The sequence below is a fragment of the Pseudorca crassidens genome, chromosome 16, assembly GCF_039906515.1.
Source record: "Pseudorca crassidens isolate mPseCra1 chromosome 16, mPseCra1.hap1, whole genome shotgun sequence".
Classification (NCBI taxonomy): domain Eukaryota; kingdom Metazoa; phylum Chordata; class Mammalia; order Artiodactyla; family Delphinidae; genus Pseudorca; species Pseudorca crassidens.
The window spans coordinates 81695735-81710568 of NC_090311.1; the positions used below are offsets into that span (position 1 = coordinate 81695735).

The 14834-nt window shown below is 44.1% G+C and overlaps 1 protein-coding gene across 4 annotated transcripts in view; it reads right to left on the bottom strand.

The window, feature by feature from the left end:
* Positions 1-14834, bottom strand: part of DISC1 (DISC1 scaffold protein) — a 347388-nt gene that overhangs the window by 170928 nt on the left and 161626 nt on the right. Inside the window, exons 10-11 of one of the 4 annotated variants that reach the window (XM_067711096.1) lie at positions 13846-13959; positions 10632-12922 (exon numbers count right to left, since the gene is read on the bottom strand). The exons of 2 other annotated variants lie outside the window; for them this stretch is intronic. In XM_067711096.1, coding sequence (XP_067567197.1) covers positions 13889-13959 — 71 coding nt within the window. In that variant the 3' untranslated portion in view covers positions 10632-12922; positions 13846-13888. Of the gene's footprint in view, positions 1-10631; positions 13960-14834 lie in introns of those variants that run through there. One more of the 4 variants, XM_067711095.1, reaches the window with a different exon arrangement.

A 14834-nucleotide genomic window follows, 5' to 3' on the forward strand; every position in this document is an offset into this window, starting at 1 on the left:
TCACAAGACTGCCCCTGATCCTGCTGGCAGACATCCCAGCACATACACCAGAGCCCAGCTGGGCAGAGGAAGGCCTAGGCACCAGTGGCAGCAGAGCCTGGAGGCTGGTAGAAACGTAGACTTTCAGGCCCCTACGCCCTCCTGAATCAGAATTGGCATTTTAACCACTCAGGCATAAAAAAGAATGAAATCTTGCCATTTGCAGCAACATGGATGGACCAAGAGATGATCATACTGAGTGAAGTACGTCAGACAGAGAAAGACAAATACCATATGATATCACACATACGTGCGATCTAAACTAGGACACGAATGAACTTATCTACAAAACAGAAACAGACTCACAGACATAGAAAATAAACTGGTTACCAAAGGGAAAACGGGGGTGGGGGAAGGATAAATTTGGAGTGTGGGATTAACAGATACACACTACTATATATAAAATAGATAAACAACAAGGTCATACTGTATATCACAGGGAACTATATTTAATATCCTGTAATAACCTATAATGAGAAAGAAAAAAATATATATATATATGTATCACTGAACCACTTTGCTGTACACTAGAAACTAACACAACATTGTAAATCAACTATACTTCAATAAAAAAAAGTTTCAATTAAAAAAAAAAGGAGTCAGCATTTTAACAAGCTCACCAGGTGATTCAGAGACACATTAAAGTTTGAGAAGTGCTGCCTTAGGAAACTTCAAAAGACTGTCAGCTCTTATCATTAAATATTTGCTCATTTAGTCACTGTTTCACTCTGCAAACATTTACGGTAGGCCTGCTGCACGCAACGCACTGCAGGGGATGAGACAAGCATAATTCCTGCATCACAGAATATAGTCCAGTGGCCAGAGTTCGATGTTGCCCAAAACTTGCTCCAAGATATCACGTATGATATGCAAGGAAAAGGGAGAAACAGGGCATCTGTGCACGTCTCCAGGTCACACTGTGGACAAAAATGTCATCTGCTTGTGATAAGTAACATGTATCACGAGCCCCCAAGCGGTATCTGCACAACAAGTAGTATCTGTTGATACCCAGGTCAAGAAAGGTTAAGTAACCTTTTCTTGTTAAAATAGTCCTGGTCACAGAAAGGCCAAGCGCCCAAGTCAGAACAGCCTGCTGCCGCCTCTCCCTAGCATGGGACCTTGGGCAAGTTGCCTCCCTGCAATGGGTTCCATTTGAAAAAAAGAGTCTTGGACTTTGGGAACTCTGTCTTCTTCTGACTTATCTAACTTTATTCATTCATTCAGCAAATATCTGAGTGGCACTATCCCCTGGGGACCACTTCGGTGGTGCTGGAAATGCATTGGTGACGGGGGAAAGGAAGCCCTGTAAGCCAGTGCAAAGAGCTCTGTGGAGAAGGGTGGTGCAGCGGGGCTCCAGTGGGATGGTCAGGGGGCTTGGTAGGGGGCAGGACTCAACTTGAGGCTGGAAGGGCAAAGAGACAGCACCGTGTACAACTGCAGGGAAGCATCCAGAATGTGGGGACAGACTCTGAAGGCGCCCAGCCTCGTGCAGCTAGATGAGTAAGATGGAAGGAGGGCTCGGGGTGTGTGGGAGAGAGGGGGTCTGACAGCGAGGGAGGCCCAGCCCCGGAAGCCTGCCCAGCCAAGGGACGGGGCTGTGTTATTCCCTGCATGTGAGCAGAGGCCCCAGAGAGTGTTAGGCAATGACCTGATTTTAAGTTCCCTTACTATAAAATGTAGCATTGGGACTTCCCTGGTGGCGCAGTGGTTAAGAATCCGCCTGCCAACGCAGGGGACACGGGTTCCAGCCCTGGTCTGGGAAGATCCCACATGCCGCAGAGCAACCAAGCCCATGCGCCACAACTACTGAGCCTGCGCTCTAGAGCCCGCGAGCCGCAACTACCGAGCCCACGTGCCGCAACTACTGAGCCCACGCGTCTAGAGCCAGTGCTCCGCAACGGGAGAAGCCACTGCAGTGAGAAGCCCACGCACCACAACGGAGATTAGCCCCCGCTCGCCACAACTGGAGAAAGCCCGCACGCAGCAACAAAGACCCAACACAGACAAAAATAAATAAAATAAATAAATTTATTTTAAAAAAAGAAATGTAGCATTGAGTGACCCGGTATGGCCTGAACTGTGCTCCCCCCAAATTCATATGTTGACGTCCCAACCCTTGTGCCTCAAAATGTGACTGCAGTTAGACATAGGTTCTTTAGAGAGGTAATTAGGGTAAAATGAGGTCACTGGGATGGGTCCTATTCCAATATGACTGGTGTCCTTATGAGAAGAGGAAATTTGGAGCACGCGCACACACACACACACACACACACACAGGACAATGCGAAGACGCAGGGAAGAGATGGCTGTCTACAAGCCAAGGAGAGAAGCTTCAGGAGGAACCAGCCCTGCAGACACCTTGACCTTGGACTTCCAGCCTCACACAAGAACTGCAAACTCAACAGGAACCAGAGAAGCTCTTCAGGAGACCGCCTGAGGCCAGATGAAAGGAACCACAGAAACTCATCAGGCCACCTGAGGCCAGATTAAAGGAGTGCAGGCCCTGCACACACCATAATCCTTATCAGCAAACCCGACCTCGAACCCGTTGCTATAAAACTCCTCACCAAATCCTCCTGGGATGGGACACACAGTTTTGAGAAGCATGAGTCCACTGTGCCCCCGCTTTGCCTTTGGCAAAGCAACAAAGCTCTTCTTTTCTACTTCACCCGAAACTCTGTCTTCTTCTCACCTCCAAGCCCTGCTTTCTCCTGCCCCAAATGTGCTTCCCATACTTTTCTGTTTCAACTTTTCCGTGTCCTAAGTCACAGCTTAGGTATCATTTATTCCAGAAATCTTTCCCTGGCACCCATGCTTCACCATCACAGCACTTCTCAGGCTGTACTGCAATTGTCTCTTTTCTGCTGTATCTCCCAGAGTTCTCCCATCTCTGAAGCCTGGACACAGAGTGACTGCTACAAAAATTAATCGAAAACAAGGGCAGATTTTCCATAAATCTAATAATACATACACCCCAGGGCCCCTCACCTTCATGGGTCCCCCCCAAGCCCTGTAACTAATTTTGATTCATAATTTCATGTCGTTTTTCTTAAATAAGACCTACCTCCAAATTGTGTATGTTTCAGGGATCCCCTGCTGGTTACATGAGTAAATGAGGCAGAAACTGAGGCACACAGAAGTGAAACAGCTACCCCATCTCGGGTCCCACTTCATAACACAGCACAATCAGAATCTGAGTTTGCATGTATCTGACCATACAGCCTCTGCTCTGCCGGTGCCCATACTCAGAAAGTCAGCTCGTCATGCTGGCCTCAGGAAAGAGAATACATGCTTCATAGGACTTTATAAGGAATTATTCCTAAAAATCTCCAAAAGTACCTACCCAGGAGTTGGGACATGAATGATTCTGAATATAGGACTGTTGGGTGAATAATACTTTGAAACACCTCACGTCACAAACTCCATTCAGTTCTCAAATTCAGCATCCACCTAGTTCATCCAGGCTTTACTAAGCCCCTATTCTATATGCAGAGCACAGACCCGGGGGTTGTGTGTGGGGAGACTAACGATCTCAAAAAGCTGTCACAAAGGTTGGGAAACTAGATGTTTAAACAAGTAACTATGAAATCTGAAAAAAGATTTCAATTTTTTCATCTTTTTTTTACTGTTCCTCTTTGTTTAATATTTTGCTCTTTTTTTCTCTAAGGAGGTATCTCCCACCCTCTGCTCTAAGTCTGACTATGTTGATGAATTACCGGCTCTACTCAGCCACGGAGCTGCCTGGGTTACAACCTGAATGATATTTAAGGGGCCCAAGTGAAAGCTGTGAACTGGACAACAATTGCACGAGATTTTCACAGTGTCACTGTAAACACCCTCTAGGGAAGTAGTATTTCCTTGAAAAGAAGCCAAATTGAACTTAGCCAATAGTATAAGTTAAGAAGTTAGGGATGAAATAGGGAATGGCCAATTCCCTCTCTGAGACTAAGCACTTACAAAAGCCATTTCAAACTTATCCCATTTGGGGCTTCCCTGGTGGCGCAGTGGTTGAGAGTCCACCTGCCGATGCAGGGGACACGGGTTCGTGCCCCAGTCCGGGAGGATCCCACATGCCGCGGAGCGGCTGGGCCCGTGAGCCATGGCCGCTGAGCCTGCGTGTCCGGAGCCTGTGCTCCGCAACGGGCAAGGCCACAGCAGTGAGGGGCCCGCGTACCGCAAAACAAAAAAAAAAAACCTTATCCCATTTGTAAAATTTGAAACAGCAGGGTATACAGAGCACCAGACACTGACCGTCAGCTGGATAACTACTGTGCAGCCTGGCCGTGAGGCCAAGAAAAGTGGCTACTGCCCCTCTCCACCTCCCTGAGGGCCGGCATGCAATCCCTCAGGCCTAAAGAGGGACACAGACCTGGCTGGTGCCAGGCTCCGCCTTCCGGAAGGGATGTGACCTTGGGCCAAACCTCACGAAGCCTCAGCTTAGTCAATAACAATAATAGTAGTAGATAATATGATAATAAAGATAACAGCATCGACCTGTTGGAAGATTAAATGAGATAAAACAGGTAATGCATGCAGTTAATGAGCTATTAGAGTTTTTAAAGATTTTTTATTTATGTACAGTAAGATTTACTTCTTTGTGTGTGTGTGTGTGTGTACAGTTCTGTGGGTTTTAGCCCATGGATGGATTCCTGTAACCATCACTATAAACAGGTACAGGGCAATCCCAACATCCCCAAAGATTCCCTTGTTTTGCCTCTTTTCGGCCAAGACCTTCCTCAACCCCCTGACCTTGTCCCCGGAGGTCTGGGCTGTCCAGAGTGTCATATAAATAGAGTCGTGCAGGATAAAGCCTTTGGAGTCAGCTTCTCCGATGTGGCATAATGCATTTTAGATGCACCCAAGTGTTGTCATATTAATAGTTGCTCCTTTCACTTGCTGAGTAGCATTCTACTGTGTGGATGGACCATAGTCTGTTACTCCACTCATCCACTGAAGGACATCTTGCTGGTTTCCAATTACAGGCAATTGTAAATCATGCTGCTATAAACATTTGTTACACGGCTTTGCATGCACATAACTACTTATTCCTATAGGATAAATATCTAGAAATTGAATTGTTGGGTCACCTGGCAAGTGCAATGTTTAACTTTATAAGAAGCTGCAAAGCCATTTTCCAGAATGGCTCTACCCTTTTACATCCCACCAGCAACATATGAGACATCGAGTCACTCCACGATATTGTCAGCACTTGGCATTGTCAGTACTTTTCATTTTAGCCATAATAGGTGTGTAATGTTAGTTATTTAAGATGGAAACATTTATATGTGACTGTACCTAATCATCTACTTTATAAGGTAACAATGTTCAGAAGCAGCTGAGGTCACAGAAATCAAGTTTCTTTAATGGCTAACCACCACCTTGGAAAAATCTAGAAATTTCCAGCACGGCTAAAAGGCATCTCATGGTCTGGCTCTTCCCCACTTCTTCAGCCTCATCTCCTGTCGTTCTCATTCTTGGACCCTTCAACCAGCTAGATCAATAATAACATTAAGTAAGATGGATTGAGTCCTGACTACGTGCCAGGGCACTAAGCCACATCCGTCACATGTATGATTTCATTTCCACCTCTCACTGCCCTGTAAGGCCCATATTAGCAGGAATCTTATTTCTGTATTACAGAGGAGAGCACTGATACTCAGAGAGATTGGGAAACTTGTCCAAAGATGCACAGCTGCTACATGGCAGGGCTGGGATTCGACCCCATCAAGCCCCAAACACGACGTGCTCCCCAGACCCCTGAGTCTGTGCTCTCCTCTTGCTGAGAGGCTCACACTTTGCCTTCTCTGGGAAACTCTCTCCGGCTCTTGCAAGGCACGCGTAGCAGTCCTCATCTCAGCTCTCTCATCAGCCTCTGTTTCTTTATTTCATCCCTCTCCACTCGGTGTCCTGCTTGCCTCCGCCACCAATGGTCACAAGCATCTCGAGGCAGGAATCAGATCTTTTCACCCTTCCTTCCCCGGCGCCTGGCACCTACGAGGTCCTCAACCCCCGCTGTAGCTATCCAGCCGAATGAGGGACCAGGCAGGTCCTACAAGAAACCCTGTTGCACAGAAATTTTAAACATAAGCTGACAGTCCTTCAAAATACATCCATCTAAGACCATTACATACCGAGTAAAAACTTACAGTCAGAGAAAGGACATTACACAACCTTACACATAACTCTTGAGACAGACTCAGAGCTCCATCCCTGTCAGCATCAAACAGAATTTGGGATATAATACAAGAGGACAACAGAGACATTCACCCAAGGTTAACAGCTTTAGGCCAAAGGGCAAAAAAGAGTGGGAGAAAGAAGGAAGGAGCCCTTTCTCACATTCATGCTATAATGGTTTGCCCTCTTGTTTACATAAGCACTGTGGGGTTTTTTTTCTCCATTTATGTGTAGCAGGGCTATTACGATGTTTTATTCCTCTCTATCACTCTCAATTTACAAGGATCATTTTTGAGAGTAAATTAATTAAAAAGCAATTCATTAGCCCAGAAAGCACCTTGAGGGATGTGGACTCTTTGCCTCTGGAAAATCTGACTGCAAACCATTCCAGAAAGATGGTGAATCTGCCACTGGAGCACAGCTCACACCCAAGAAAGGTCTGGAAGAGGCAGCTCTCCACACTGTCTGGATTCCATGAATAAAGCTGAATGAACAGGTTAATTTTTTAAATTGAGGCATTAATGGTATCAAATGGCAATAATCAGATGTTTCAGGGGACACAGACTCTTCTCCACTGTTCTCCCACGTAAGGAATTTGAAAACTATGGAGACATATGTACAAACGAATGAATCCAAGGCTTTCTATCCAACTTTCCCATCTATTGATAAGTGTTTGCAAATTCTAAAGGCCTGAATACAGCAGTTTAGCCTCTCACAATTCAGAGCAAAGCAGCTTAGGGACAGAAAGAAGGAAAGTGAGGGGCTGTTCGTCCGCAGAAATTTATTAACATTCCCACCATGGCAAACCTAATTTGCTGTTCCCAAGGCCCATGAAGAAGCATTTCCTCCAGCCTAAGCTCCCGTGACCCACTCCTCCAACTGCATTATCAGGTTCCCAAGAAATACCTGCTTTAGCTCTACGGTAGGTTTGTCCCTTCACAAGCTCCACAAAAGCCCCATCACCCGGACTCAGGGTCATCTCCTCACCTCATCCTGTCATCCAAGTTCATACGTGGAGAATTAAATACAATTATCGTTCCCGTACTTAAATGCAGATCATCTGTTTTTTAAAGTAAGGCAGAAAAAAAGATAACAAACCAGTGTCTTGAAGTCCAATGTCTCTACACAAGGTTTTGGAGACCCCATCACCGTCATGCTTCAAGAAAGGAAAAATCACCTCATATAACTGAGTCACAAAGAACACAGAGGAGGATTTACTTCAGAAGTTTCCATCTCTGTGTCCACACAGTATCTGAGGCCAAACGACAGGCGCGTTCCGTGTTTGTGGTCAGACGTAAACAGCTCTCCTTTGGAATAAGCAGCATCACGTCTTCCCTGTATGTATGCGCACACCAGCGCTCTGGCGCATTTCCCAACGACAGCCATGAGCTGGTTGAGGTATCACACAGCCTGGCAACACAAGATGACCTTCCTAATTGTCACGATGAGAAGCACCATTGCAAGGGACTTGGAAACGTATGGTAAACGCCACTATGCTAAAATATAATAGCTTCTTCTGTGGGGCTCATGATGAATATTAATGTCAGGGCTCCTGAGGAAAATGTGCCCTCAATTTTATACTCTATAAAACCCCTTCAGTACCAAAGAGAGCATTTATTTATTGTCTTCAGGCTTCTTCACAGACGCTGTTAAATATTCCATTAAACGTGGCAAAATGGAATGAATAATCATGGAACACTGGAGAGGGTTGGGATAAAGATCCCCTTAACAGTATCAAGCCAAGCTCCAGGCAGGACAAGAACAAAATGTCTTGGACTAAAAATACAGGTTCAAGGAGGACACAGAGTATACAGAGAGGGGCCTCCCTGGTGGCGCAGTGGTTAAGAATCCAGCTGCCAATGCAGGGGTCACAGGTTCGAGCCCTGGTCCGGGAAGATCCCACATGCCGCGGAACAACTAAGCCCGTGCGCCACAGCTACTGAGCCTGCGTCCTAGGGCCCGCGAGCCACAACTACTGAGCCCACGAGCCACAACTACTGAAGCCCGCGTGCCTGGAGCCCATGCTCCACAACGAGAGAAGCCACCGCGTTGAGAAGCCCGCGCACCGCAACAAAGAGTAGCCCCCGCTCGCCGCAACTAGAGAAAGCCTGTGCACGGCAACAAAGACCCAACGCAGCCAAAAATAAATTCAAAAGAAAAGAAGAGTATATAGAGAGGAAGTCAGTGAGCTCTGCTGCTAGAGAGCGTCTTCACAGAGATCTCAGGGGAGCTGCTCCTGGAGAGATGAGGGAGCACTTCACATGCTGCATCCGAGCACGCGGAGACCGAGGGAAGTTGAGCAGGTCAGAGGAAGCGGTCAGGGTAACGCCCAGAAGGGACGTAGGGAGTGAGCACTTGGGTGGATGAGGGTGCGGGATATTCCAAAGGTAGAGGAAAGAAACCCACAGCCAAAAGGCATAGGAACAGGTGATTGGGGCGGTGGGAGAATCTGATACCCAAGAGCGGCAGTAGGCAAGGCGGTGCCTTCCTAAACCCCAATCGTAGTCATTTACGGTGATGACACATCGTCCGTGGAAAGGGATCTTTGACTTAACACCCAGCACCGCTTATTGTCTGTGAAGAGAAGGGGAGAGACATGCCGCAGGCCCAACTGCTCTCCATGAAAAGCCAGTGACAGTTTCCAAGGTCACCCCATCCGTCTGGCCCTCACCACGCCAGGCCAGCCTCCATCACCAAGTCCTGTGACTCTCGCACAAACTGCAGCCTCAGCGGCCCTACACACCATCAGCAGACACGCTCCTTTAGTCCGTGAGATAACAGCATGCTTGGGAAGAAAAAAATTCCTACCGGCAGGAGCGGTTTTTCTAATGGATCTATTTAAGTAAATGGGAAATTTTTTTAAAAGGCCAAAATACAGTGAAGTACTCAATGTAAGATGCATCGTACAGAAAAAGTAAGGCAATGGACATGACACTGCACGTTTCTCTCAGCTTCTTTATTTTAATGGTCGTGAAAATGTAAAACGCTCCCTTCCACAGATTTCTTGTCAAAAGCGAGATTGGTCTATTATGGTCCCAATTGCAGCTGTTCCCTCTACATCACAGTTGTTTTAAAGGCCAGGGCCAGTGAATGTTAATACACCGGGTGCAAACTGCCTCTACTCAGGAAAACCTACGTTGCTTGTTAAATGCTTTGCACCGTAAGCCTCAAGAGATTTCAGAATTCACTCTGTTACCTCAACATGTTATCATTGTTTATAAAGATTTCTCCTCTTGGTCCTTTATTAATCATGATACTGGATTAATTTCACACATATACACACAACATACAAACAGGAAAAAACAATAATAACCATATTAGGTAAAGATTAGGAAACCATCAAGTTCCCCCCACCACTCCCCCCAAAATAGGACAAGGGTTATGGACAACACACAATGGAAAAAATCATAAAGGCACCAAAAAAGCAAGTTCAACCTCATTATTAGTCAAATATATGCCAAAATAAATCATCAATCAAATACCATTTCATTATTGTTATGATGCTACATAATTTTTTTAAGAAATAACCTTTAGTGTTGGAAAGAATGGACTGGGAGTATCAATTAAACTGGTATAATCTTTTGGAAAGTCTTTGCAGGATGTATCAAGTCATAAAATGATTGTGCTTTTTGGCCCAGAAATCCCATTCTCACTTCATCTTCAGAAAGGAATTCATAAACTGATCATTAACCGAATCAAAATAAGGAGAGAGTTAAGGAGGTCATGGTATATTGATCCTTAGAATGTTATACAGATTCTAAATACTAAACCGGAACGCTGTGTTACAACAAGGAAATGGAAATACGTGATGAGGAATCCAGCTCTGGAAACAGACAGGTCTGAGTCGCGTTCCAGCTGTTCACTCCCATCCACAACGCTCCCAGCTCACTGAGCCTCCGTTTCAGCATCCGTAGAATAGGATGATTCATTTTTCTGAACGTACAGCCATAAGGATTGAATGATGTAACGCTTTCATTACTGTCACATAAGGCTAAGAAGGTACAGTTGTGCCCATACTCTGAGTACAAGTGTGAAAAATGCCTACATGTGGTCCAGGCACTGGAGGGGACAGCAAAAATGCACCCAGGGGCTCTGCTACAAAAGTTGGATGATGGACAGTTTTTGTTCGATTTTTCAAATGTGTTTTATTCTTATGATATTTTGTGAAATAAATTAAAAATTGAAAAGAAAAAAAAAAAACCCACTAGAGCAACTCCAGGAATTTCATAAGCTTCAACATCAGAGGATTCTTGTGTAATCCGTCAGGAAAATTACTTCACCTCTGAAGGCTGCTGCATTCTCAGGATTCCAGACACTGGGGGATTTCAGTGTTGGGTGACCTTCTCAGGGCAGACCTGGAGTTTGGTATTCAGTCCCTACTGTTCCTCAGTCTCTGAAAAGAATACAGGGTTGGGTGAAGGGCAAAAAGACATTCGCCAAATGCTAATTTATGTGTCTTGCTGATACAATTGGGACACATGGACCAAAGTCAAATGCTGGATCAGATACAAAGTTAAAAAGAGGCTCAAGGACTTCCCTGGTGGCCCAGTGGTTAAGAATCCGCCTGCCAATGCGGGAGACACGGGTTGGATCCCTGGTCTGGGAAGATTCCACATGCCACGGAGCAACTAAACCCATGCTCCACAACTACTGAGCCTGCGCTTTAGAGCCCAAGAACCACAACTACTGAGCCCGCGTGCTACAACTACTGAAGCCCGCGCGCCTAGAGCCCGTGCTCTGCAACAAGAGAAGCCACCACAGTGAGAAGCCCGCGCACCGCAACGAAGACCCAACGCAGCCAAAAATAAATAAATAAATTTATTTTTAAAAAAGAAAAAAAGAGACTCAAGACTCTGGGACTCAGTCACCTTGTCCCAGCAGGACCAGGCTTCCTTTCATTAATTATACCCTGAAGTCATAATATATTTGCATTAGACTCTTTCTTGGGAAAGGCAATATAATATTTAGAAATACATAAAGTGTAAAGCAGCTTTAGTAACACAGATGAAAAGAGAGCTGCTCAAAACAGCGTAAAATAACCAAAAGTTTAACATCATTTGGCAAATGAAAAGAAAAGAAGTCTGGTTATCATTAAATTTAAAAGCAAAGTATGCAATCAGTTGTTAATGAGTTATAAAAACTTTGGACAGTTTAATGTCAAAAGACAAATAAAATTACCTTCTATAACTATGTGAGTATGTGAGCTATCAGCATATCTGGTTTACACATTTTTGATGTCAAGTCAGTAGATCTTTAAGCAATTCTTGATTGTTTCTGCCATGCTATAAATATTAAATTGCAGTGTATTGGCTTAGAATTGTCCATCCCAACAGGGATCCAACCCTCCCCAATTACATAAAAATCTGGAAGGAAAGTGGATGAGGCAGGCTGGCCCTCCCCAGAACTATGGTGGGACCTGGGCAGCAAAATTTGGTGCGACAAAATCATGAGGGCAGAAAACACTTACGAGCATACTCTCTCTCCTTTACAAGAGCTAGGAAAACCTGAAAAACCAAATTAGCAACAAAGGATCTCTCAAAAAGAATTGTCTCTCTTGGGTTGCAAAACATATGGCAGCTTCAAAGAAGAGGAAGTGCACAGCAAAAATGGCAGGAGGCCATAACTCATGGCAAAGCCAAAGAGGAAAACAAGACATTTCTTATAAAATTAAGCATTGAAAGGACTGTGACAGTATAAAATAGGTCACAGCACCAATAAAATTGAATTCTGCAAAACCTCACAAAGTGGGACTCAGAAAAACAAAAAAAGAATCAGTCTTAATCTTGCAAAACGCTGAATTAAAGAATATAATAAATGTTGTTTATTTAAAGTTCAAAAACTCACTCGAGAGAAGCTTAGAATGGCCATCACATTTTGCAAGTTAATTCCATGTAATTAATAGGGTGGCATATTAGTAAATTCTTACAGGCAAACAGGGCTTATCGTGGTTCTCCCCCAGGAACTCTGACTGGGGTATCAATATACTATTAATGCCTGAACTTATAGGAGTACAAAGGAAAACACTGACATTTAAGCATTTGTGAACAGGAAGTTGAACTAATCATGGTTCTTTGAAAAAAATATCAAAAAGTGATTTGAAGTTACCAAATATGTATCCAGTTGAATTGCTATAGCTCAACCTTTTTCTCATTTGTGGTAGTATGCTAAGTCCCTGTCAGTCATCCTTCCAAAATAAAGAACTTGGGTTTTAATACAAAATATGTAAGTATCACAGGGGTGATAACCTATAGAACCTCCTAGCAATTTCAATGATCCATCAGGTGTAGGAAAACTGCAGGCAGCAGATCATCATTTCAGGCATGAAATACAGAGCGTGTACTCAGAAATTTCAAAAATGAAAACAGCCTCTCTTTTCAGGACACTCAAGAGCATCAAGAGATCCTGTTAGTAGACTTTTGTTTCATAGTCATGACTCTGAGTGTGGTACTGAGGTAGGGGGTGGTGAGGGTGAGGGAGGGTGGAAAAACCTCATGTTTGGGAATCAGGTTCATGAAGAACATAAAGCCACATAAAAGGTGAAATCGCAGGAGAAAGGGATTCAAATCCTGGCCCCGACCCCTCATGTCTGTGTGACTTCGGACAAGGCGCCCATTCTCCCTAAGCCTCTGCGTCTTCATCTGTGAAACAGAGATGGTGCTGGGTTAGCCACACAAAGTGCCCAGATGATCAGACGAAATGCACGTGCAGCCTTGGCGTATAAAGGAGAGAAACCAACACTTGTTACTGAAGAGAAAGGGACAACATACAGGGGATCATTCCTTCCTTTCAAAGAACATATCAAATCCATAAAAGCTAGAGCGAATCTGCGCACCTGGTCAAGGGATCTAATAAATATACGCTAAATATATACAATAAAGATCAAAGGAAGAAGGAATCCCAACAGCACTCACTTTTAAACCCATAAGGATTTATATGAGGCTAATATGAATAAGAGAATTAAGTTCCACTAATTCCAATTCAGTTCTAATAATCACAACAATAACACGCTATTTTCAGATCATAACGTAATGCTGAAGTTGTTCAGGTAACTGAGGGTAGTACAACTCCCACCCAGGGACGTTTAAACACAGGTGTGGAAAGATATAAATGGAAAAATAAAACAATGAGGCTAATGGAAGAAGAAGCAGGAGAATGTCTTTGTGACTCAGGATGGCGAAAGGTTTCTTAAACAAGACCCAAATATACAAAACTTCAATCACTAAGATGTATACTTTAAATATCTTACAATTTTGTTTGTCAATTATACCTCAATAAAGCAGAAATTTTCTTAAAAATGAAGAAAAAAAAAACAGGTGTGGGAGGTACAGGGGCACAAAAGACAATGCTGATGGATGTGAAACATTCTACAATACAGGATACAGGCCCACACCACAAACAACCCCCTCACCCCCCCCCCACGGCCAAGGGCACTCCTCCAGGAATCTTGGCATCCCACTTACCACTATGCTTAGCTTAATCTTCAGGAAAGAGTGTATGAGTGTGCACAAGTGTGCACACACCAAGGTCTTCAAAAGCCCTGAGTCCAAATGATGAAATGTAGCAAGGGACTAGGACAGGCACTGACTGTCCTGTCAAACACCTGTCAAATACCTAAGATTCACATGTACCCACCTTATAATACAGAAGCAAGTCCCTGCTCCAACAAATCAGCATGTCAGAAAACTGCCTGTTGCAATTCGGTCTGAAATACCGTTGACGTTGTCATTGTATTCCCACCTAGGGGCTCTGTTAAGGGAGTATTGTTACGGGAGTATAAAAAGCAAATGGAGAGACAGGTAGAAAAGGAAGTAGCATCAGTAAGGATTTCTAAAAAATAACTGCATGGATAAAAATAGGAGAAGGAAATCAGAAATAGTTGAAAGCAAGAAAAAAAGGGAACAATGCTGGAGAGAATCATGGGAATTCAAGACCAGTAGGGACTAGAGTAACTGGAGTAACATGGAGACTTCCTCTCTGGCAGGGACTGTCTGATTCATTCTGGAACACAAAGGTGAGCACGGTGCCTGGCATATTGTAAGTGCTCGATAAATGCTTATTAAAATGATGGATGCACGCAACAGATGAATGGATAAAGAAGATGTGGTACATGTATACAATGGAATACTACTCAGCCATGAAAAAGAATGAAATAATGCCATTTGCAGCAACATGGATGGACCAGAGAGATTACAATACTCAGTGAAGTAAGTCAGAAAAAGAAAGACAAATACCATCTGGTATCGTTTGTACATGGAATCTAAAATATGACACAAATGAACCTATTTACGAAACAGAAACAGACTCACAGACATAGAGAACAGAGCTGTGGTTGCCAGCGGGGAGGGGGTGGGGGGAGGGTCGGAGTGGGAGGTTGGGATTAGCAGATGTAAGCTTTTATATATAGGATGGATAAACAACAAGGTCCTACTGTATAGCTCAGGGAATTATATTCAATATCTTATGATAAACCATAATGGAAAAGAACATAAAAAAATGTACATATATATATAACTGAATCACCTGCTGTACAGCGGAAATGAACACAACACTGTAAACCAACTATACTTCAATAAAAAAATTAAAATGATGAATGCGTGGGTGGCAATGAAACTTAGAGATCC